The sequence below is a fragment of the Linepithema humile genome, chromosome 1 (assembly GCF_040581485.1).
Source record: "Linepithema humile isolate Giens D197 chromosome 1, Lhum_UNIL_v1.0, whole genome shotgun sequence".
Classification (NCBI taxonomy): domain Eukaryota; kingdom Metazoa; phylum Arthropoda; class Insecta; order Hymenoptera; family Formicidae; genus Linepithema; species Linepithema humile.
In genome coordinates this window covers 42,084,204-42,110,257 of record NC_090128.1, presented here as the reverse complement: position 1 = coordinate 42,110,257, position 26,054 = coordinate 42,084,204, and the positions used below count along the sequence as shown (strand labels likewise).

Here is a 26,054-nt window from a genome sequence, read left to right as displayed (position 1 = left end):
ATCAAATTTCAACTGACGATAACTTCGTAAATAATAAAGATAGAAAGTTCTATAAAATATGGAAATGAAGCTAAAAATCTCTACTTTAAGAATCAATTTATTTCAATGTTGCAAAATAAATTTATTGAAAATGGCGGATGACAAAGCGCGAGCATGCAAAATTGAAAAATAATGGTTCGAGTTTGCGACGGTGCACGGTATAAACAAAAAATTGTAGCTTATTGGGATCAAAAGCGTACGAAAGTACAGAGTCTCCTCTTTAAAATGCTTTTTTATGCATCTCGATACGATGATTTTTCGCCGAGAAATTCGCATTTGAAGAAAAAGGCAGATTCTTACTTCAAATGCGAATCTCTCAGCGAAAAATCATCGTATCGAGATGCATAAAAAAGCATTTTAAAGAGGAGACTCTGTACTTTCGTACGCTTTTGATCCCAATAAGCTACAATTTTTTGTTTATACCGTGCACCGTCGCAAACTCGAACCATTATTTTTCAATTTCGCATGCTTTTGCTTTGTCATCCACCATTTTGGAGAAAGTTATCACACATTATTGCGTTATGAATTTTCGAACACTAGACATCCAAACTTTTAAAATGGTTTTTAAAAAATCCTGCTAGCTGTATTACGTGCCGAGATATTCAATTTTGAACCAGACCGAATTGCAAGAATAAGAATTCTGTGGTTATCAGCTCCGCGGTATTTTAAAACTCCAAACTCTCCTTACGGTTATAAGTGTCAATTCTGCTCTTGGCGTTACCCAGGATCAACGGCGTGGACGTGGCAGAAATCTGATCCCGTGTGCACATGTTGGCACGTGTGTATGTGTGTGTGTGTGTGTGTGTGTGCGTGCGTGTGTCCGTGCGTCCGTGTGTGTGTATGTGTGTGTGCGTGCGCGTGCGTGCGTGCGTGCGTGCGCGTGCATGCGTGTGTGTGCGCGTGCACCACTGGGATAAGGACCTCATGGCTCGTTAGATCCACGATATTTTACGACTCCAAACCCTCCCGGTGGTGCGTGTACAATTGTGTGTGCGCGCGCGTATATTAATAATGGGTATGACCTCCTCGTGCGCGTATTACCTCATTCATGCGACGAGGCATACTTCTTATTAGTGTTCTAATTTCAGTCTGCGTAATGTCATTCCACTCTATTTCAAGAACTCTTCGAAGTTCTGGCAATGACTGAGGAGCAGGTATATGATTTCGTACTTTTCTGTTAATATTGTCCCATAGGTGTTCAATGGGATTTAAATCTGGACTCATTGCTGGCCATTCGAGTCGATTTATGCCAACTTCATCGCAGAAATCAAGCACTTTTCTCGCAACGTGCGGTCGAGCATTGTCTTGCATAAACAAAAAGTCCTCTCCGATGAAGTGCGCATACGGAACAACGTACGGTATGAGTACGTCTTCCACGTATACATCTGCGTTCATGTTTGCGTCAAAAAAGTGGAGATCTGTGTGAGCATTCGCAGAAATTCCTGCCCAAACCATTACAGAGCCACCATTGTAGCTAGGCCTCTCACTTACAGTACAGTCTGCAAATCGTTCTCCAACGCGACGGTATACTCGTTCTCGTCCGTCTGAAGAATACAGACAAAAACGAGATTCGTCGCTAAAAAGAACGGTACTCCATTCTGCATATGTCCAGCCTGCATGCTCGACAGCAAAATTGAGTCGAGTTACGCGATGGCGACGCATAAGCGAAGGTACATTTGCTGGCCTGCGCGGAAAAAGACCGTGTTCCGCTAATCTGTTTCGAATAGTGTCAACGGATACATTACATTCGCGGACATCTCTTAAATTGTTTCGAATTTGAACAGCCGTTCGATGTCTGTCTCTTAATGAATTTAAAACAATAAATCGGTCATCGTTTTCATTCGTACAACGAGGACGTCCCGAACCAGGTCTTCTTTGGACAGAATTAGTCTCCAAGTACCTAGCATAAGCACGTTGCACGGTTGACACTGATAAATCAAGTGCCTCAGCAACGTACCTTCGACTTCTCCCATCTTCAATTAACGCTACAACTTGAGCAGCTTTTTCAGGACTTATCGTCGCCATAATTGACCAATAATTTCAATGCGAAAAGATTAATTATTGTTTACTTTGACGAAGTCGTACGAATAAGTAACGCGTCTCGAAAGAAAAAGATCAAGAGAAATCAAGCACTCTTCTCGCAATGTGCGGTCGAGCATAAACAAAAAGTCAGGGCGGAGAAATCACAAAAGATCTGCAGACATCTCCTTCGGATGCAAAACAATTGATTGAAAAATAATGGTTCGAGTTTGCGACGGTGCACGGTATAAACAAAAAATTGTAGCTTATTGGGATCAAAAGCGTACGAAAGTACAGAGTCTCCTCTTTAAAATGCTTTTTTATGCATCTCGATACGATGATTTTTCGCTGAGAGATTCGCATTTGAAGTAAGAATCTGCCTTTTTCTTCAAATGCGAATTTCTCGGCGAAAAATCATCGTATCGAGATGCATAAAAAAGCATTTTAAAGAGGAGACTCTGTACTTTCGTACGCTTTTGATCCCAATAAGCTACAATTTTTTGTTTATACCGTGCACCGTCGCAAACTCGAACCATTATTTTTCAATTTTGCATGCTCGCGCTTTGTCATCCGCCATTTTCAATAAATTTATTTTGCAACATTGAAATAAATTGATTCTTAAAGTAGAGATTTTTAGCTTCATTTCCATATTTTATAGAACTTTCTATCTTTATTATTTACGAAGTTATCGTCAGTTGAAATTTGATGAATTTTTCCCACATTTTCAGTGTACCGCTTTTTTTTCGGGTGAGTGTATATACAGATACTGAAGGATAAATTTGGTCACACGGTATCCTGTAGATTTTAGGTCACGAGTTTTCCAAGGTTAATCTTCTGATATTCGCGCCGTTGAGAAGGCATTGTGATGCAAAAGAAAAGTTATTCTTCTCATGAGAAAAATATCGAGAATATCGAACGAAACTGAGGAATTCGGTAAAAGCTATCTTTTATTTGAAGAGAACAAAAAAAATTGTTTGGATTTTGGATTGATGATAAATATTAATTTTATTTTTGTATTTAACATCAATTTAACACATACAGATGATATTTGTAACGTATTAATGATAGTAAATATTGAAAACTTCTCATGATATTTAACTGAATAAACAGATTTATTTATGAAAATATTATGATTAATATAAAAAAATATTAAACATTATATATATTATTATTAACTTGATTTCTTTTAGCTTTTGCTAGCTTGGATTATATTATGCTATATTTTATAAGATATATAGCTGACTTATAGAGTTTTTCTAATCAATTACATTAATATTATTATTAAGAAAACAATGTAAATGTAAGAGTATGTTCTTGGTTTTATAGTAATTTTAGATTTTGCGCAGAATATTACTTTGACATATAAAAAAAAAAGTTCTATTTTGAAAACTGTGTGAAAGTCGTCGAAAAATATGCCTATAAAGGTTTCTAAAGGTTAAACAATAATAGCATACGCCATTAAACAATATTATTTTAGTAATGAACAATGAGAATAATAAACTTTCTCTCTAACGCTTACGTTGTTCATATAAAAAATTTTTCAAATTAGTTCTCTTTGCCATTTTCGTTTTGAGCAGGCTACGTGTTATTACTGCATAGTTAAGTTTGCATAGTTTGTTGTATGTATACAAATACGAATCATATCTCGTGTTAGCAGAATCTCGAATGTTTGTATTTGAAAGATTCGCTAGTGCGATGATGGAAATTGAAATTAGTTTAAACTACGAAACAAAGATAATATTTGGCATCTCACCTGTCTTTCTTGTTCTCGAGAAATTTGGCGAAGATGCGATTAAAGCCGATCATTTATCATTTCCTAGTAGAGATTGCTAAGTTATTAGCTACTGTTCAATAAACTCGCGTAGATAATAAATCTTTCTGCCAGCATCGAAATTACTAAGCGGAAATTGCTAAGCGGAAAATTTGTATGCGATAATATCTTAAACAATCAAAACTTTATTTTCCTTAACTGAAAAAATATGTTTAATAGCAACAATTTGTTCAGCTTTTAAAAAAACTTGAATGTGAAATGTATTTAATAACTGATAGGAAAAATACATTGTTAAATCTGACATACAAGAAAAAAGATTTCCGCATCAACACACATTAATAAGAATTATCTGAATGCATAATTAAAATTTATGTTATTTTTAACTTTATAATATTCCTTTGTACACTGCGGATGCACTGCGAGTTGTATAGAATATAATTCTAAAGAAAGCATTGGAATGGAAAACACGCCGCAGCCGTCTTAATTAAGTTTGTAGTAAATTAATTGCAACAACTTAGAATAAGAGTTTTTGATAGCGACTGTCGGAAATGACAAAGTTAATATTGTTCTGTTTCCGAGTCAACAATTTGCGAACTGCAGATGCAAATCTACGTCACTCATAATCTACGTCATTCTAATCTGTAACGGACAATGCACATCTCAATGCACTGCATTCGGAGAGATATATCGTGAACAATAGAAAACAATGAGTAGTCCTCCTTCGATAGGTCAATAACCGTTCGCATAATATCGAAAGAGCTATATGCATATAATATTGATTCGCGGTTAATTCCCCTCTTTCTCTTTTTCTCTCACTCTCTCTCTCTCTCTCTCTCTCTCTTTTTCTCTCTTCTCTGATAACGCGTTTTTAACTTCGCAAGAATATCGCACAACAGAAATACGTATTGCTTCGTAAACTTGGAAACGAATGCTGGCTCAAGTTAAATTGCCTCAAGCAATTGCTTCATCAAATTTAAATTTCAAACAGGCAGGTAATCATTTGTATCTCCCCTAATTTTACGGTAGCACGAAGTCCCAAGCTAGCATTTGGAAATTTTGGCAGCTGCGTCTTTTATGCAAATACAAGGGGCGGGCAAACCGGTTTTCAAAATTTCCCTTTTATATTATCCCTATTCGTACTCACTTGTAACTAAATCCGTGAAACGTGATGAAACCTACAAGGTCGTCGAGTATCTATACCTTACGCCTTACGTATATCCCTGTAATTCATGGTGACCATGATAATGTCACGATTAAATATTGACACGCGTCCGAATCGACACTGTGCAAAGTGATATTATTATTTTAATTAAGTATCACGTATGTTTTAATCTCTTCTTTGAGTCAAACGAAAAAGTGCAACTAATTATAATAGATATAATAATAATAGTGCATGAATGTTGTAACGAGTTATTCTCTGTTTCCGTGCTAATTCATCTTAATTAATTAGTTCAAAGTTCAAAGTCATTATTCGGATTCAATTTGCGTGCATCCACTCGTTTACTAGAACTATTAACATGTCTATCGTGAAAGACTGCTCCGCACAGTATTAAACAGTAAAATGTTAAAATTAATATATTTTTGTTTTATCGAACAGATTAACTTGGCATTTTCTTGCGCAATTTTGCGTTTCGCGCAAATTCGTTGTGCGCCAAGAATTTTTACGAAGCAATTTTTCATTATGGTTTGTTTAAATTCTAGCAAACAATTATTGCGAGCGAATTGGACAATAATAATCAACTAGTAGTACATATAACTGACATACATATCTTTGTCAAGCCATGAAACTCATTCATGAAATTCGAAACACCGCGTGTGCACTGCATTAATGAAATACGAAAACGATTATCGTGTGCAAACAATCCGGAATACGAATCAGTTGATGTTATTTGTAATTCCCCAAATCCCACTCTTCCTGCACGAAATACGAGATCCACACGTTTTTATTTATTTTTATATTCAAACATTATTTTTATATGAATTTTATTTTTATTCATTACTTGAGCTTTGAACAAAATAACTACAATTTTTACTTGGAAGATACAGAAAATTGTGGAGATTTTTTATCACATATTTAATGTTTTTTTTTAAAGCGTTTATAAAAATTGGGTGAAATTGAATTTTGGATCTAAAAGTATTCTAAAAATAAATCGAAAATAGCTGGAAATGTGTAATTAGAGATTCTTTTTATGAAAAACGATTCGGTTTAAACTCTGATACAAAGTAATTAGTTATTTCATTTAATAAACTGTTTTAACGGTAAGTTATGCAATTTATTCGAGAAGCCCTCTTGAGATCTTACTAATTATTTGGTTTTTTCCGTCTCTAGAGAGCGATTGGGTGAAATGCGGGACTTTTCCCAGCGCGGCTTATTTGCCACTCATGCTAATAATCGCGTTTAGAAGTTCACGATCGATTTATCACTACAGCCACATCAACTGCCAAACTAACATTTCGATTTGGTACTTAGTTTTTTTTTCAACTTTAGCAACGGAGAGCGTATCAAGAACAATCAAGAATTATATGAGTATTATTAATGTTACTATCGATCAATCAAAACGCGATAACACGTCAGAAAAAATCGCACGCTGTAAACGTTGCTTAGCTGATTATCCGGTTCATTGAACGGCAGCTTTGTCAATGATTCTGACGTCACTTCTAAGTCGCTACATTCATTCTGACGTAGCTTCTAAGGAAAAAGGCAACGCTATTTTTTAAATTTACATTTGCCCTTGAAATTCTCTCCTGTCATTCTCATCCCACATTATATCAAATTTTACTTAGAATAAAAAAATAATATAGTTTTATTCAAAGTACTACTTAATAATATCATTTTTATAACGTTTTTGTAATTAATTTTCAATTTTTATGTTTGATCTTTTTTATTAGTTTGATGGTAATTAATTTTCATTATTATACGTTTTTACTAATTATCTCTATTTTGTCCTTTAATTAAGTACTTTTGTTAATAAATTTGTTTTCTTAATTTATAATAACTACATTTTGTTTGTAACTAAAACACTATAAAACAGTATTACGATATTTGACTGCACAGTGCTTTTGTCGTGCTATATTTGTTTAGAATCTGAACGTTACATTCCAATGCGCGGTGAATGCGTTTTGTATAATTTGGGAGATACATTTAAATTAATACTACATGCGGTAAATGTGGTATCGTTTTGCACAAACACGCGCGTCCCTCCGGGCGTAAAATTTATTAGTGAAATGAGGTCATCTCGCACGAATGTGCGGAAATTGCGGCGCTCATGGATGTCAAGACTAGCGACTACGAATTTAACTTATGCAAAACGACGACGCTTATTTTCCTAAACGAACATCCATATATACTGTGCATACATACACTATGCATACATATAAGATATTCCAATATTTACAATTGAAAATAGTTAGTAAAAAAAGTTCTCAAAAAAATTATGTAATAAAAATCAACGATTTTCCTACTCTAAACAGTTTTTGAGATATTAAGACTTAAAGTTAGAATCGTAGATTATATTATATTTAGATGGCTGTTCGTCAATGAGTGTCGCGACAGTGTTTGTGACTGCATACTTCACACGTTCATTGATACCAGACAAAATATCGCATTCATGCATACTAATATATTTTATGAATCATAAATGTTACTCTGCATTCCTGTGCATGATCGGATAATAACACAATTATCAGTAAACACGATCTGCAAACATTACTTGCATACACAAACAAACAGTTACTTAAATGCATTGTGATAAGTTAACTTTATATTCAGAAAGTATTGTGTTTGGAATAAAAAATCATAAAGATTTTTAATATTTAATTTTTCAAGGATTTTCTCGTTATATTAAATTTTGATTTGCAACTTCCATATATATTTCTTTTTCGACATATCGCAGTTAGAGTCTTGTATGAACGCTTCTACAAATGCAGGATGCATATCCTGGATTTCTCTGTTGCGTGCAAACTTTTTATCCGATTGTAAGGAAGTGCCCGGAAACGGCACTGTATCGTTCAATAATTACGGTTATCCGTCACATGGCGCAGAAAATAGAAATTAGCACGAACAATGAGAAAGTTGAATCGCTCTTCATGAAGGGTTATTAGTTAAAAATAGATCTCTAGGGGAAATATCTATATCCTTCTTTAGAGCTTAATGAAAATGTCAGATTTTTCGGTACGCTTTTGCATAAACCGCTAAGTAAATAGATAAAACGTGTTCTGAAACAGGCAGAAAAGCAAGTGGCATTTTATATGACATTTCCTCTTGATTTATTGTGATAGTAAAAAGAATTTCGTGTATTTTATTTAACAAACTAAATGACGATGTGAGAGTTAAGGCGATTTCGGAATCGTTTTTTCATCGAATGCAACTTTTGTAGACTGCATTATTTTATGTAATGATTCCACAAAATTATAAGTGCTGTGATATGGTTAAAGTATACACGCCAACGTATCGATCAACTTTATGTCAAGAACGAAAAAAATTAAGGAACTATTTTTATCCTTTAGCTCAATATTGGATCTAAAAATATTGCTTCAATATTTACCTAATATTGAAATTCAACTTTTTTTTTGTTCTCAGCATAAAATCGATCGATATAAGATTGGTATAAGAGTGTATATATTTTAAACACGTAAATGCATGGAAAATTCTATACAGTCAAAATATGCGCGCGGAAAAATAGTGCATTCTGTAAAAACGTATGAAGACATAGATCAGCGAAGAAGGAAAAAACAACTTCGGAATCATCTTAAATTATTTTATGTTTATTTTTATTTCAGAAGAATCGCAATTGCGCCGTCGGGTAAACACAATAATTTATTTATTAGGAGATGGTGTACGTTATCACAGAATTCCAATGAATTCTTGTCATGTTCTGTTTACAGATAGCAACTTTGTACTGGGAAATGCGCAAGTTCCAACGATGTATCCGATCGTTTATTGCTCCGATGGATTCTGCGAACTTACAGGGTTTGCGCGAGCGCAAATCATGCAGAAAGGCTGTGCTTGTAAATTTCTCTATGGGCCGGAAACGAAGGAGGAAGAAAAAGCCATGATCGACAAGAGCCTCGAGAGCAAGACGGAATTAAAAATGGAAGTTGTCTTCTACAAGAAGAACGGTGAGTTATTGATGACAAGAAGTTTTAGAGCTGTAAGTGATTGCGACGGAGTGAAGTGGATGTTACTAAAAGAAAAGTATTAAAGTGGTATATAAATTTATATTATCTTAATGTAACAATTGCAATCATCGTAATGCGTAACGTATTACAGCAACGGAAGCAAAATCCGTAATAATACTTCTATATTTGAGAAAAATTGTAAACGCGATAGCCAGAATCAATATCGACTTACATTTTCCGGCCAGATGACATTAAGAAACACGATATTTTTTAAGGAAGCTTACCACGCGAAACTAAATGAAGTAATTTCGCACCGCTGACTGTCGCTCTTCGCTTTTTCCTCGCGCGCAATGAAGAAAATCAGTCTACGATAAAGTTAATCGGGACGTCGTCCGCAATGTACTTTGTGTCATTACTTTGACCTAGAATTCAATTTCCCGGCGATGGTGCAACTAAGTTATTTTATTGCAATTATAAATGTAAATTGATTATCGATTTATAAACTTCCAATATCAATGTTGTACATTAGAACAGTCATAATTTCTATCATGTCACTTTTCTGTAGATTAGGAGTCTATTCTATTTTCGCACTACGCGAAACGACTACGTCGCGCCAATGTCGCATCAAATATTCTTATATGTTTCAAATGGAGCAATGAAACGACGCGAAGCGGCATGTTCCATTTGCAAATCATGTGAAAAAATTTAACATCTCGTTGACGTTACATAAATCTTATATCAATATCCTGAATTACAATTTATAATAAATGGTATGTATTATATTCATAAGCAGCTATTTCTAGATGCACGGACAAAAACCCAATTTTTAACGTAACAAAGACGTGTCATAAATTAGCGTGCCGATGACACGGAGTTGCCTTTTGAATATGATTATTTCTTTTGTTGTCGCCACACCGACGCATATTCGTAATAATTCTATCGCGTCGGGAAGCATTTAGTAAAACGTCATCATTTCATTATATAATTTCACACCAGCCAGGATATGTGGTATGCAGCTAATATTTTTTGTTTCAAACTTTCCATAATATATTTCACAATCTTTAAAAAAAAAATAACACGCTTTGAAAAGTGCTGACAATCGTATCGCATTTATATATCATTCTTTGTGTGCATTTTACGTTACAATACGCTTAACAGAAATATCAAAAACTTGTTATTAGAACAAAGCTTTCAGCAGCGAGTAATTTCGTTTTCCCATTCTTATGGGAAATAGCTCGGTTGTTTTAAAATTGATAGTTACCTATGTTTCTTCAATTTCGTACCTATCTGCAACAAACGGTTCATTTCAACTTACAGGAAGTCCATTTCATTGCCTACTCGACATTGTCCCGATAAAAAATGAAAAGGGTGACGTCGTCTTGTTCTTGGCCTCGCACAAAGACATCACGCATACGAAGAACCTTCAGCTCTGTGAGTTGCACGATAGTGGTGAGTTCCGACCATGCTTCGCTGCTAAATACGCGCAAGTGGATCGATTTTAATGAGGAATGATGCGTTCTCTCGGCGTCGTGCCAAAAATACAACTCAAATTCGACGTTTGCGAGTTTGCATCGCAGGATGGGTAGGAATTGGCCCTTTACGTCTTTCTCTCACAAGACGTTTTAAAGATTCTCTCACAATTTCGAGCATCACATAACACGTTGCACGTGTATCACTGTTGTAACACGCGGAGTTTGTAACCGAACGTCAGTTAAATATAATTGATTGATATATCATTTCGAAAGATTTGTTCTCAATTTTGCGCTTGTTAAATTCTTGTTTTTATTTTATTAACGTATTATACGCGCTTCATCATCATTAACAAGATATTTAAGTTTGATTCTCTTAATCCAATCGCAGAACTAATTAGATTGCTGAATTGATCGGTTATAAACTTTCCACCCACCTACAGAACACAGAGCAATTCACTAATGAAAAAATACATTATTACGCAAATTTATGTATTGATATTTTGTCTTGTATTGTTATAAAAGTTATAAAAGTTATAAGACAATAATGATTGGATGGGAAGAGGAGGAGATTATTTTCATCGTGAAGTTTTTCGTGAGATTTATACATATTTATATTTCTTTTAGTTAATATTTCCCGCAAAATACTTGTTTGTCAGAACGCTTTGATATTCTGTGCGATTATATACTTTTCTCTGGTTCAATAATAGCACAATACACAATTCTAGACTCGAATGGCATTGTCGACCCTGAGGCACCGCCTTCCAATTACGATAGAAGAAGAAGTCGCGCCGTCCTTTATCAACTGTCGGGCCACTACAAGCAGGACAATAAGCACAAAATTAAGCTAAACAATGTACGTTTATTCATTTTCTTCAAAATTACTGTTGCTCTATGAACAATGAAGGTTAATTTATAAAGAGCTATAGAAGTTGAGAAAATAACGAGTTTATATACATTCTGTATATACCATAATATGCATTGTTTGTTTTGTTTTCGAAATAAATAATTATTATGTTTACTGTTGGATAAGATTGCTAAATAACGATATGCAAACTTTTCAACAAAAGTATGTACCAGCAAGAAGAGCTGATTTTTTTTTTAGATTTACAATGAATTTTTCTTTATTGTAAAGGTTACCTTTCTAAGTATACTTGTCTTTCACAAATAATTTAAATTATTCCTTTGAAATAAGTGAGTTGCTATTTACTCGCCAAAAATGCAGTAAATTGGAGGTCGAGAACTGTTTCTTTTACGTTATTGTGCATATTATTCCAGACACTACTACACTCCACTGCAGCGCCTTTACCGGAATACAAAACGTCAGCGATCAAAAAGTCGCAATTTATTCTTAGTCATTACGGCGGTTTCAAATCCTGCTGGGATTGGTTGATTCTCATTGCAACCTTTTACGTGGCAATAGTTGTTCCTTATAACGCGAGCTTCATTAACATCGATAGGCCTACCATGGTCAGTGATGTTGTCGTCGAAGCGCTCTTCGTTATTGGTGAGTACTTCCCATTTCCAATTTTCAACCCTTGTGCCCTTTGGGCATCTCTTTATCCCTTCAATCTACCGATGAAATTCTCGCTTAAATGGTAATCCTTCATTTATTTTTGTCAGATAAATGGATTCACTATTAAAAAAAAAAAACGATATTTTTAAAAATATTTTAATAATTTCAATATATATTAATTAACAAAGTCGTATGATGAATCAATTACTGTATTAATTCACCATGTTGAATATTCTTTTAATTTTAACACATTGATAGAAATACATATATTACTATAACAAAATCGCATGAAAGAATGTTATTTCTTATATAATAAATGAACAAAGTAAATATTTAACTTTTATATACTAGTAGATATCGATTTTCAATCTTTTGGAATAATGTGTCTCTAATAAAAAAAGTTCTCTTTCCCCTTTATTCAATTAACACGTGGTGCTCGTTAAACTGAAACTAAGGAAATCGAATAATCACTCTCTATTTCTTGTGCAGCTTTTTGACTCAGTTCTCGCAGCAGCAGTTCCTAAACGGAAACGCACTAGAAATGTTTTACGTTAGCTGCAATTAAGTTACGTCGTTACGCAATAATCTACTCGTGAGAGACGACAAGATGCTATTTTTTTTCTCCTCGAACATTTTTCAACAAATGAAATTCTACCTTCCACGTATCGTGGATCTTTGTAATCCCATCAATCAGATAACGATGGTGTCTAGTAAAGTCAAGGTAACGAGTTAATCGTGAAAATAAGTCACATACTTAAGCCCGAATGCATTTTAAATTCATTTAAATGAACAAAATCTCTTTGAACTTTCTAGCAATATCGAAAGAAAGTTTTTCCGTAATGAAACCTGTCAATTACGAGATTTAGTAATAATATTTAGAACAGGGATAAAGGAAAAAGCACTTTGACCGTTGGAAACCTTTTAACATCATGTTCGCATCATTATCGCGATTCTTTGATCTCATTTTTTAATGAGATCGCAATATTCAGTCTATCTTCAGTCTATCAGCCTATCGGTCTTTTAGTCTGTCAGAGATAAATTTTGCAAGCGTTTCCACGCTATTAATCGCGAACACTGTATTGTGCCATAAACCGCATTAAATAAACAAGAAACGTTTTCAATATGGTCCGATATCGATTAACTTCGAAACTATGTTGTCATTTTATACAAAATAAAATTTTCATTAAAAGAGTTGTGTTATAAATTATAAATTGGCTTAACGCTTTTGTGTTTTTTTCCAATACACTCAAACGTACTGCAACATATTTTAAAAGCAATTATTTGGCAACAGTTTAATATACTTTAATTATTATATTGTAAAATTAATGAATAGCGAAACTTCTCACATTGATGTACAAGATGCATAAAATTTCAATAATCTGCAACTTTTAAACGATATTACTTCGGATAAGTGGAGATGAAATGTAAATTTCGAGGCCAAAATTCAATTTGCAAACGAGATTAAAAGGCATTTATTGTACAAAGCCGAAGTTTCGCTTAGCTGCTTGATATGTTTGCACGAATAGAAACTCGGCAGGGAAGTCAGTTTCTCCTCTTTGAGCATACAGATGGGTACCTTACATTTCCGTTCGTTCGTAATCATAATTATTACCATACCAGATCGGAAGCAGTATCCATTATTCAGTGACTAAAAGTATTAATCGACTGTTTCCGGTGAACAAATATTAATTCAAGCAATCTTAATTGCAATTTGTTCAGCAAAGCCTACGAGATTCGTCGCAATTATTTATCAAAATATAAAAATTTAATTAAATTATAAGATGCTTGAATTAAGATCTTACCTTTTAAATTTTCCTTAGCTGTAAATTTTGTATTATAATAATATTCAAGATCCAACACGCTTAGATTTTAAGTCACATCAAATATTTCCCTGTTACATATCTGAAAAATTTTAATCGTTGCATGCATCGTAAATTTATGTCTATTATTCTTTCCTAGATATCATTTTGAACTTCAGAACGACATATGTGAGCAGAAAGGGTGAAGTCGTCAGCAATAGCAAAAGCATCGCCGTAAACTACGTGAAAGGCTGGTTCTTAGTTGACCTTGTAGCAGCGTTGCCGTTTGATCTTCTTCTTTCTTCTTCAGATGTTTACAGCGGTGAGGTTGGTATCTTCATCCGCTTATAAAAAGATTGATCAATTAGCTTGCAAAGAGTAGATAATTTAAATTAAGTTACGGCAAATTTTTTTGCAAAACTAATTTTGCAATCTTCTTCGGAAAGATTGGTTTTAATACTTAACACTTTTTCAATAACGCCTTTAATTTGTAATCTAATCTAATTTTCCGCGTTTTGATAATACAGAAATAAGATTTAAAAAGGATGCCAGCAAGGTTTAAAGATTTGAATCGGATTATTTGAATTGGGAACGTGGAGAAACCTAGACGGTGCTCAGTACGTGTTACCGCGTCCTAATATCAGTTTTGCGGTAATTACTAATTTCGAATTTCCATCAAGTATCGACCCAACGAAGAGAAGCTGAATCTAATTAATTTGCACCATATGTAATAGAAAATCGATGCCTTATGTGAGAATTAATTTATATCGAGCGCAAGAAACCTCTGTGCTTATAGAGCATTGTCTTTAAATATAGCAATGCAAATTATATGTTAATTAATGAACGAAACTGTTTTCCAAATTTCTATCGCGATAATTCTTTGCGTTTTTTAAACGCTGCATAGATTTTGAAATATAAAGTGAACAGGTATTATTAACTAAACAAACGTTCTTTATTGCGATCTGTTGCAGGAGTCAGTACACAGTAACATCCATTTAGTGAAACTCACAAGATTACTGAGACTCGCGCGCCTATTACAAAAGATGGATAGATATTCGCAATATAGCGCGGTAATTCTAACAATGCTCATGCTTTTTTTCATTTTGGTGGCACATTGGTTGGCTTGCATTTGGTATGTGATCGCCGAGAAGGAGAGGTTGCGAAACGATAAGGATTGGGAGTTAGGTAAGTTTCTTAAAATTATTTTAGCGCTATTTAATCGCAAATTTACATTTATATGCAGACAATGTCATAAAATTCTTATAGAAAATTTCCAACACACCCTATATATAAAAGTACCCAAGGCGGCAATATACCAGCGCATACTGGAAATTGAAGTAAAATGTTGAAATGTTGCCTTTAATATGTTCTAGGCTGGATACATAGCCTGGCTGAAAAATTGAAAATATCTGTACAGAACGTTACGCATACAGAAAGCTACATAACGGCATTATATTTTACTTGTAGCAGTCTGACTTCCGTAGGATTCGGAAATGTTTCGGCAAATACATTTTCAGAAAAATTCTTTTCTATTTGCACAATGTTGATCGGTGGTGAGTTTTTATTCACTCGTGCAATGCGTTGCGACAGGTGTTATGAATTTCGTTGTATATTAATTATTATTTTTCTGCTATCGATAATAAAGTGAAATCAATCGCGTTTCATGAATATTTTACATATTTGATATCGGAATTATTTTACAGTTATTATTGTGTGCGCTTTGTATTTCAGCTCTTATGCATGCGGTGGTATTCGGTAATGTTACTGCAATTATTCAAAGAATGTACTCTAGAAGATCTCTATATCAAACAAAGTTACGAGATCTTAAGGACTTTCTAGTCCTACATCAAATTCCAGAGGAACTCAATGGGCGAATGCAGGACTATTTTCAAACTATGTGGTCGTTAAATCACGGCATTGATATACACGAGGTAAAATTAGATGCTCATCGTTGGTTTTCTCAATTAAAAGGTTATAAGAAAATGAGTTTGAAAAATTATTTTAATTCAATAACAAAAATTAGACTGCTGTAATAAAAATAATATGTAAATTATTAAAATAATCATTCGTTATATCGCAAAATGATACATCACTCTTGCGCAGACTCTTAAACAATTTCCCGAAGAATTGCGGGGAGACGTTTCAATGCATCTTCATCGAGAAATTTTGAGCTTGCCAATATTTGAAACGGCTTCTCAGGGATGTCTAAAGTTACTCTCGCTACATATCAGAAACAACTTTTGCGCCCCCGGCGAATTTCTTATGCACAAAGGCGATGCATTGTCATACATCTATTATCTGTGTAACGGATCTATGGAGGTCGTACAAAATGATATGGTTGTCGCAATTTTAGGTAAATCATAACAAATTGCAATTTAACACTCGCATTTACACAATTGACTTTTCCTGTAATTAACGGTGATTTATTGCCGAATTATCGATGATGACATTGAATCCGACAATGTTAAATTGATTAAAACTTTTTAGGATATTTAAATTAATTAAGATAAATTGACAAGTTAACTTTATCAGAGTTTAATCCTTATATGATTTAAGGGAAGGGTGATTTAGTGGGTTGCGATATAAATGTTCACCTACAACACGGGAACAACGGCGGTGGTACGACTGGGTCTGGCTCAATTGATGTCATAGTAAAATCCAGCTGCGACGTTAAAGCGCTAACATATTGCGATTTGAAGTGCATACACATACAGGGTTTAGTCGAAGTTCTCCGACTCTACCCCGAGTATCAACACGAGTTTGCGCATGATATACAACACGATCTTACTTACAATTTGCGCGAAGGATACGAAGCGGAGGTAATTATATTATTTCTATAAAGGACTACCAAAAGTAGCGGTTGTCGTCTGTCAATTACTAAGAATACAGTATATCTAAAAAATTGTGAAAAAAAAACAATATATTTAAATACGTAAGAAAATATTTGGTAAAAAAATTGCAGATTTTTATTATTTAATTTTTCATGACCTTTCTTGCTGTAGTTATTCTGATTCGTAAATTTTGGAACATTTTCCTTTGTAAAATTAAATAACGTACGCATTTAAATTTGTTAAAGAAATAGTCTAATCGAAATTGATTCGGGTTATTTGATGTAATTTAACAGTCTTTCTGCTGTATGAAATTTAGCAGGAGTCCGATGTAAACGGCCCGTCACTGACACTGCCCTCCATCAGCGAGGACGACGAGAACGCAGTCGAGGAGGGCGAAACTTCTCCCCTATCACCCCCGAACAAATCACCACTTCATTCATCTTCGAGCCCGCGGCATGCCAAGTTCAGGTAAGCCGCGATCGTAATATTCAAAAAGAATCGTCAGATTCGTGGAACATTGCCTTTATAAAATGTGAGAAAGTTAAGAACGGAAAAATACGTCGAGCAAACGATGGCAAGTTAAAAATTTCAATATAAAAAGGATGAAATAATGGATAGACTGCGAGAGGGAAAAGAAAAAAAAAGTTAATCTGGTGGTTTTCGCGCTTTTTGCTTTTCTCATTTTTCCCGATTAAACATTTTTTCCCCTCGTCACTCCACTTTTTCATGAAAGATAATACGTTGTGCTACTATAAAATAGAACTATCAGGTATCGTAATTTTTCAGAGAAGAATACCCCTTACTTATCGTAATCTAAAATATTTTATTGAGTGGTATTTAAGCGCAAGGTAAAAGCGAGTTATAAAAGGAAACACTTTAGACTATAAAACGCGTTCACGATTCGTTTCCCCGTGGAAAGAGATCCTCAGTTACAGGATAACATGATTTTCCGCTCGATAAAATTCGGAATATCCCAAAGTCTCGTTTGATCTGGCTTTAGACGGCGTTACATCTATATTGTCGATAAATTGTATAATAGTAAGATATATAGGTATATATATATTGTAATCCACTTTCGAATTGCTTAGTTGAAAATTTTCTTCGTCTGCTATCTCTCGCGCAGCAATTCCATTACAGTCTCGATATTTCGGATTTCGCAGAAATATGAAATAGAAAAATATAGAAATGTGGAATAAAAAAAAATTGATTTTATTTGATATATTAGGGAGGATTACAGAGATGGGAGACGCGCCGGAAGGGGAGTCCTGGTGCGAGGTGGAAGAACAGCGCAAGTAATCGCGCAGGAATCCATGGAGGAGCACATTCGTGGATCGGTCGAGAAACTCGATAATCAATTTTCCACGCTGCATCAAGATGTGGCAACGCTTAGTTGCGAGGTATTTTATACAAATATTACAACATTACGTTACTTCAATTCGGCACAAATAAATTACGGTTTTTTTTTTTTTTTACTATTTCAATAGTTATTAGTTCTTCTCAATTAATCCGAGCCTTTCTGATATCGAATAAGAAAGACGGTCTAGAGATTTATAAAAATATATAAATTAAGAAGAATTGATTTGAAAAAATTGTTTATCGTGCGAAACATGAATTCTCTCGACTCCTAATTAAATTCTCAAATGATTTGAAAAACGGAGATTAAATGACGCGTATTGGGTCAACAGGTGCGCAATGCCATTCAGGCGTTGCAAATGCTCGCCTGCTTGCCGCAAAGTAATCCAAATCTGCCGACTCCGGCGGCGGGTCGCGGCAGCGGAGTGCTCGCGAGGAGCTCGTCTCATCCGCCAGACGCGATTTGCTGGAATCCGCCGGCAAGATTGATCGATGTTTCGACGCAGACGGATTGGCCGGTCGATCTATTCGAGACTTGGGCGCGCGCGAATCCTCACAGAGTTTTGAAAGCCCTCGGTCTCGATCCGAACATCGTTCTCAGGCTATCTCCGCCATCGCCTACGCCGTCGCCATCCTCGCCCCCGCCGCCGCCCTACGAGCCGCTATCACCCTTGGCAAGCTCGCCGCAGCAATCACCCTCGCGATCTCTGACGACAGGTAATTACGTTCCAAGCGTTATACAGAGAACAAGGGACTTTCATTAATGCGCTAGGGACCGTTCATAGACAGAAGGAAAATTGAGAGGGTGCAACGAGGCCATAGGTTCGTCGACATAACGGCTTAATGTAAAAAAAAAAAAAAGTTTTTCTTTAGTTCGAAAGACGGATAGTCTCTCGGGCAGGATACACATAACGCGGAGGAAAGAAAAAAGTGCTTCTTATGGAATAAATGTACATGCGTTTTTCCTCACGAACGAAATATTCCGATATCTATCACGGGAGAGACACGTCTATCTTATCACAGAGGGACTAGTCGCAATTCTGCAAACATTTCAGCCCTCTCGCAATGAAAATATTTTTTTGAGAGGAAAATACTCCCTTGTGAAATGAGTTTTCCCACTACGGAGAAGTACATTTTTTTTCTATGAAGGAGAGATATATCTTGTTGCGGAGGTTGTGTATCTGCTCGTACATTTCCACAAGAAGTGCCTTCGTAAAGGATTACGTGGTGGTGTGGACTTGAACTTCCATAGGGACGCTATGCAAAGGGACACCTTTCACCTTAGCCACCTACACGGAATTATTCCCTTGCGAGTTACAAGTTACTCACATACGGTATGGCGAATAATTAATGAGACTGAATCTTAAACTTTATTGTGTGGACGCCATCCATTTTGGCAGCTGCTTAATGTTAAATGACATATATAATATAATTTTGTAGATAGTCCGTACGTATAAATTTAACTCATGCTCATGTAAGCGCGTAGTTTAAAGAAAATACCGGTCTTCGCTATTGCAATTAAGTTGCATGTCTTCACTAAAAGAGGCCTAAGAGACGCAGCTCCATCACGCGAAGCAGTTCCATAAGATATCACGAGTTTATCCAAGCCGTTTATCCAAGAGTTTAGGCTAACGATAATGTGTACAGCACATTTTAATGTATATTATCGACGTCCAATGTAGTGAGAATATTCGTAGTACTCGTTAAGATATAGATAGTGACGATGCGTGTCGTCGCAGAAGAAACGACAGACGCGGGAATGACTTAGCGCTGTTACGACATGAAATAACTTTAAGTCTACTTATTGGAGATGTATGTCTAATACAAGCTGTGTCACGAGAATCTATATCTATTTATTCGGATTAATCGGACATGTATATAAAGAAAATGACTTGAAAATATGTGAATATATGTGAATATATTAAAAATACGTGATAAGGCACGGCTTTGGCCATGCACGATTACATTAGTTCGAATACTTCCATCGTTATTTGTGAAAAATTCGACATGTCGCAAAAATATTTCAATCTCTTTCTTGAGATGCGCCCTCATCCAATCGTTTTTACAATCACTGACGATCGAATATCTAATAGAAAGTATGCACTTTGTGTCTTTTTTTCGTTTGTTCGATTAATTATAAAAAGCTGTCGCCGAAAGAGAGAGAGAGAAAGAGAGAGAGCAAAAATTGTAGAGTATCGAAAGAATCTATAGAATTAATTCTTTGAAATTAATTCTTTGAAATTTTTCTTAGATGTGTTGTCGTTGTAAAACGTGAAACATTTTTATAAATATCGTTGGAAGAAGGTGTTTTATAAATATTTCATATATTTTGTTATACTGTTTCTATATACTCTTCACATTGTAATTCAAACTAAGCATATTATAACATTATCTGCCACTCCTCACAACTTTTACCACTTTTTACACTTCTACACAGAATTGCGAAGCAAATAGCGTAACTCTCTTTTATCGTAATAAGATCGATAAGTACAAATATAATAAAACAATTTTCTTTCTAAATATATCTGCTTGAAGTCAAGGACCTCCTTAAAAAAAAATATCCTTAAGAGTATCTTTGACCAGTTAATTGTACAAAGAAATGCTACACAGCAATGATGTTCATGTTTAATCCCTTACCGCGTAATTATTTTTCCATCGTAAAAGATCGCATTTACAGGACAAGTGTGTTAAAGATATGAAATATATATATATTAAAGCATTTCCGCTACTCTACCTCTTTATAGGAAAAGTATGTAACTCAATGTTTTTAACGGCAATAATACCAAAGATTTTATTAAAATAATAGATTGAGATATTTTATCGTACTGGGGCAGCGAAATCTTAAAGAAATATAAATTTTTATAAAGTACCGTCTTTGTACGCTATGCCGTAAGGGATTAAATCCAGAGATATTCAACATGTGTACAATACGTAACTACGCGTATCAAAGTAAGTCGTAAATTTTAATTATGTTAAGAGATTATTCGAATTCTCAAGCTCTATGCAATCGTTCTTCATTGTAGATTTATCTCAACATTTATCTGAACTAGTCAGAAGACACTTCAAATGACGGCCTTAAAATAAAGATTTATTTTTTTCACGATAATAAATATGTGCAGCAGGTGAATGTAGCGAAGCAAAGCAATCTTCATAAATGATTCGCCAAGCGAAGAACGTGGAAATGGAAATAAAACAGGAAATGCTAGAAAGAGAGAGAGAGAGAACAGGTATTTATTTGCGAAGTTAATCTTTATGAAAATGTATCTAAAACATTTGTAAATATTTTTAAACACTTGTACAATGTGCTTATAAATGGCATTCTTTGTTCAGATGGATTACGAGTAATATTAAATAAAAAATAATTATAAGCAATATATTCTGCATTTCACAGTTTCTCCCTGATATTACTATTTTCTGTTTTAGCGAAGCATATATATTCTCTGTATTAGTTGACTCGCGACGAAAGTGCGCATACATAAATTTTCTTCTAAGAGAAACATTTATTTCGCTCCGTTACGAAAGATGAAAGTTTACGGATTATTGTATTAAATGTTACGAGAAGGTTGTCATGAAACAATCTCGAGGGATCTATTTTACAAAAAGAAAAAAAAAAGTGTAAAACAGCCGACGGAAATGTCGCGGTTGTGAAACTTGTGTGCAAGCGCACTTCGCTCGGCGCTTGTGCGGATACCTTCGAGAGGTATGAAACATAATTCGTCAATCATCCTCCCGCCGTGCCGCGTTGCGTCGTAACGCTAACTCTGGAGCGCGGGTGCTGATCCGCGACGCCGATGTCGCGCTCCAGCGACGGATGAAGGTGCGCGATGGATCCGCGGGTTCGCCAGAGCAGAAAATAAACGTGTTACGAGGGGCTCGTGCGGCAGCGGGCCATTTTTGGGATCCCCACCAGCGGACGCGACACATGCGTCCTTTCGCCGCGCGCTTTTCGTCTGGCAGCTTTTCCGTTCCTCGCTCAGATACTCGTCTCGCGCTACTCCGATCGCTCGGGTTAAGGTAAGTGCACCATCATCGCGAATAACGCGTTCTTTTTCCGCAATAAAAACGCTTTGCTTCTCTTCTCTCTCTTTCGCCTTCTCTCTTTTTCTCTCTCTCTTTGTTTTGTATGCTTCTCTGTTTTCTGCGCTTTATCCCGAAACGCGTGGTAGCAACGATGTGGAATAAGCTCTCGTTAGCGAATGGTGAATGACGGAAGTGGCCACGAAGACGGAAACCGCTGTGTGTCAACGGGATAAATTGGATACGCCCGAAAACGCCGAACTAACCAGCAGCGCTTAAACTTTAAAAGAGCTTTAACTTTGAAATTTGCTTTAGCAATTCGCCTGGTGCTTAGCGACTTACCCGTAAGTAGTATTTTCAAAATGTAACTCTTTGTGCGAAGATCACATTCAATTATCGCGGTAAGATCAGTGCACGGTATTGTGTGAACGTTGTTAATTTCAATATGAAGTGTCGTTAAACTTGTACAAAAATGCATCCTGAAGAGGAGGAAATTGCTTCAAAAATTGCAGTATAAATTTCAAATATACATCGTACACATTTGTCAAATGTTGCGATAGATACAATAGATAGAATCTATTTAAACTGGTATATTTGTATCTGATTTGATTTATATATTCCAATTAATTAGGCAGCGGACGACGTTCCTTCTTACAACAGGAAGCTATATTCGATTCATGAAAGCCCATGATATTGAAGGCTGGACCGCTTTGCAAGATATTTTAACCGCTGCGAAATAATAACAACTCTGCTAACGCTTTCAAGACTTTGCTTTCGGAGCTAACACAAAACGATGTCGTAAGTAGCAATTGAACTGTCAATTAGCATGCGTTTATTCGTTACATTATACTTTACTGAACATAACACTTCAATAATACTCATATTTCTATATATTAATTCTTTAGTTTGCGCCTCTCTCAAGAAGCGAATTTTATTGGAATATCTTCGCATTACTTTCAAATTGTTCTTTTGACAGCCGAATAAATAAAATGATGCCATCATCGACGACTTTTAAGCTATTAATATTTCGAAATCAAATGCCAAATTTAAGTAATATATTTTAATCAATTTTCATAAATTTTAAATAAATCGCTAAATCTTTTTTTTCTTCTTGCTCGCTGGATTTTCTATCATTTTATATGATGTGCAGGCATTGAAGAGATAGCTTACACATTAAAAATCAATATAACTTATTATATTGTTACATGCAGCTATCATTTTAATAGCATTTCTGCTTTAACTTGTTTTAGATTGGATATTGTTTCGAATATTTCGTGCTGACAAATATTATTATTATTTTATATCATGACTACAAAATTACAAGCATTATTAAAATTTGCATAATAATTTGCACACTTTTACAAATTACAATGTTATTTTCCGCGTCAATTTCTGACGTTTAATGTTCTGACGTTTAATAAATTACATTTTTGTGAATTGATCTAATTGAACTGTCACAAGAATGTATGCGTTCGCGGAATGTAAAAAGTATCGAGAAACGAGAAATAGCTTGTAAAACCGTAAAATTCACGCGAGGGGGACTCCAATCACCGAGAACCGCCCAAGTTTTGTAAAATGCTATTAATACGCGTCGGTTAGATCGAATGTCGGTCGGCGGTGGCGGCCAAGTAAAGCCTGTTCTTCTGGGTTACACTCGTTACGTTTTGGCCTCTTCTTGAGCCGCACGGCATCAGAGCTCTCTTGCTGCCGTCCGTTCTGCACATATTTATAGAATCGGGCTGTAGATGCTATTTCCGTAGACGCCCCGATGCATGCTTTTCTTCGTGCTTACGCGTTGTGATCAGCTACCGGAATTATGGCATGCAGAAAATTGGATTTGATGGTTCGCAAATCGCATTTGCGGCACGCGTACCTTCGAAGAGCCGAAATGCAGGCTCCCAGAAGACTGAAATTTCAACGTGTAGCGAAGGCGCGAATTATCATTCATAAAGATTCGCGGAATTTGACGAAAGCATACTCATTTTCAGCATACTCGGTAATTTCATCGAAACAGTCGACGAAACAAAGCCGCCACCATGGATGTCATCAAGAAGAAGATGCAAGCGATGAAGCTTGAGAAAGACAATGCCATGGATAAGGCCGATACCTGCGAGGGGCAGGCGAAGGAAGCGAATATGCGCGCGGATAAGGTCCTCGAGGAAGTCGGAGATCTTACGAAAAAATTAGCTCAGGTGGAAGGCGATCTGGAAGCCAACAAGCAGAATCTCGAACAGGCCAACAGGGATCTCGAGGATCGCGAAAAGTCCCTTACCAACGTACGCTTCTTCTTGCGCCATTTTGATTAATAACGAATTTTTATTCTAACGTGTTCGGTCGTTCCAGGCTGAATCTGAAGTCGCTGCCCTTAATCGCAAAGTCCAGCTTATTGAGGAGGACCTCGAGCGCTCGGAGGAACGACTGAACACCGCGACCGCTAAGCTGACCGAAGCGTCACAGGCCGCTGACGAGTCCAGCCGGTAATTGAACGTTTAATCATTTTCGTGCACGCCCCGCGTACCGCGTTACAGAATTTGATGCAATTGCAGTATGTGCAAAGTATTGGAAAATCGTGCGCAACAGGATGAGGAAAGGATGGACCAGCTGACGAACCAACTGAAAGAGGCCCGCCTGCTCGCGGAAGACGCTGATGGAAAATCTGACGAAGTGTCGCGCAAGTTGGCCCTCGTTGAAGACGAACTCGAAGTTGCTGAGGATCGCGTGAAATCCGGTGAAGCGTAAGTGCTGGATCGTTACGATCTGATATCAATGCAAAGTCGTAGAAAGTGCACGCAGACATTTAATTTACATATTCTACCCTCGCAGCAAGGTTATGGAGCTGGAAGAAGAATTGAAGGTCGTCGGCAACAGCTTGAAATCTTTGGAAGTCTCCGAAGAAAAGGTATTGTAATCAAATTTAAAATTCGTTTAAAATATCGATCCGGATGATTCGCCCTAATTTATGTTTGTATTTTCAGGCCAATCAACGAGTTGAAGAATTCAAGCGCCAACTAAAAACTTTGACAGTCAAACTAAAGGAAGCCGAAGCTCGCGCCGAGTTTGCCGAGAAGACCGTCAAGAAACTCCAGAAGGAGGTTGATAGGCTTGAAGGTGAACTTATATGGCTTATATATCTTATCTCTCGTGTACATGGAATTTTTTTGCGATGAAAATAAAATCATTTCTTGTATTTCAGACGAATTGGGCATCAACAAGGACAGATACAAGTCGTTGGCTGATGAAATGGACTCGACGTTTGCCGAATTGGCAGGATACTAGATCACTTTATTATCTCGCTATGTTTTATGCCTAACAATCGTTGCGTTCTTCTTGTCGAGAAACCAACATTCTACATTTGTGCAAACTGTTACAGCTCGACGTCGTCCTTTGTCGAAAAAGGAAAGGCATGGTTAACAGATATGCCATGGACATGATATCACACGCTATCTTTGTAATTAATATTGTTATTAAGATGAAATTATCGACGTGAGCGGGTCGTAATCAATTTTATTCTGTTACATTATTGTACGAAAGATTAAAGGTTATTCAATAAACAGTAATATAAACTCAATAAGGATACGTAAAAGCGTATTTCTGCTTTAAACAAGGAAATGATATTTTTGCACATTATTTTTCCACAATAACATCCACTGCATTCACCCTAAGATACGCCTTAAGCTTCAAACATTAATCTAGCACACTTACAGATATTAAAGAACATTTAAAAACACAATGATTTCATTTTTTAATATATTTAATAAATGTGTGCATATCGCGTTCATCAAATGGCACATAAATCCAGCGGTTTTGTCTTGTACTATATTCTCCAATTATCGATCATTTTGTTCTGCACGCTGTTATCTAATCGCCTATTATATACATGTAAATGAGGATTATTAGAATGCATAATCCTTGTGCATTTATGAGCTTTATAACAACGATCTAAATATTTTTCACGAAAATGCATAACAATAATTTCAGTAATTATGAATATGCAATTAATAAATATTATGTTATAACTGGTCATAACATGTTATAACATGTTATAACATGTCAAATAAGCTTTAAACGCAAATCGAATTTCATACTAAATTATTATTCATGCACATCGCATCACTCCTCAAA

General features: G+C 35.7%; 2 protein-coding genes across 4 annotated transcripts in view; both read left to right on the top strand.

Moving 5' to 3' along the window:
• Positions 1–21,289, top strand: part of Elk (Eag-like K[+] channel) — a 28,948-nt gene extending 7,659 nt beyond the window's left edge. The window contains exons 3-15 of one of the 3 annotated variants that reach the window (XM_012359356.2): positions 8,714–8,947; positions 10,265–10,378; positions 11,145–11,272; positions 11,695–11,923; positions 13,892–14,058; positions 14,703–14,916; positions 15,105–15,284; positions 15,463–15,662; positions 15,835–16,084; positions 16,288–16,550; positions 16,879–17,030; positions 17,788–17,959; positions 18,248–21,289. In XM_012359356.2, the coding sequence (XP_012214779.1) occupies positions 8,714–8,947; positions 10,265–10,378; positions 11,145–11,272; positions 11,695–11,923; positions 13,892–14,058; positions 14,703–14,916; positions 15,105–15,284; positions 15,463–15,662; positions 15,835–16,084; positions 16,288–16,550; positions 16,879–17,030; positions 17,788–17,959; positions 18,248–18,679 (2,735 nt within the window). In that variant the 3' untranslated portion in view covers positions 18,680–21,289. Of the gene's footprint in view, positions 1–8,713; positions 8,948–10,264; positions 10,397–11,144; positions 11,273–11,694; positions 11,924–13,891; positions 14,059–14,702; positions 14,917–15,104; positions 15,285–15,462; positions 15,663–15,834; positions 16,085–16,287; positions 16,551–16,878; positions 17,031–17,787; positions 17,960–18,247 lie in introns of all 3 variants that reach the window. The other 2 variants (XM_012359355.2, XM_012359354.2) reach the window with 2 other exon arrangements.
• Positions 21,290–21,769: 480 nt separating this feature from the next.
• On the top strand, positions 21,770–25,503 carry Tm2 (tropomyosin 2). Its single transcript, XM_012359361.2, has 7 exons — positions 21,770–21,929; positions 23,921–24,208; positions 24,276–24,409; positions 24,479–24,667; positions 24,756–24,831; positions 24,908–25,040; positions 25,126–25,503. Exons 2-7 carry the CDS (start codon positions 23,969–23,971, stop codon positions 25,206–25,208), a joined length of 855 nt encoding a protein of 284 aa, XP_012214784.1. The 5' UTR covers positions 21,770–21,929; positions 23,921–23,968; the 3' UTR covers positions 25,209–25,503.
• The last annotated feature ends 551 nt before the right edge of the window (positions 25,504–26,054 follow it).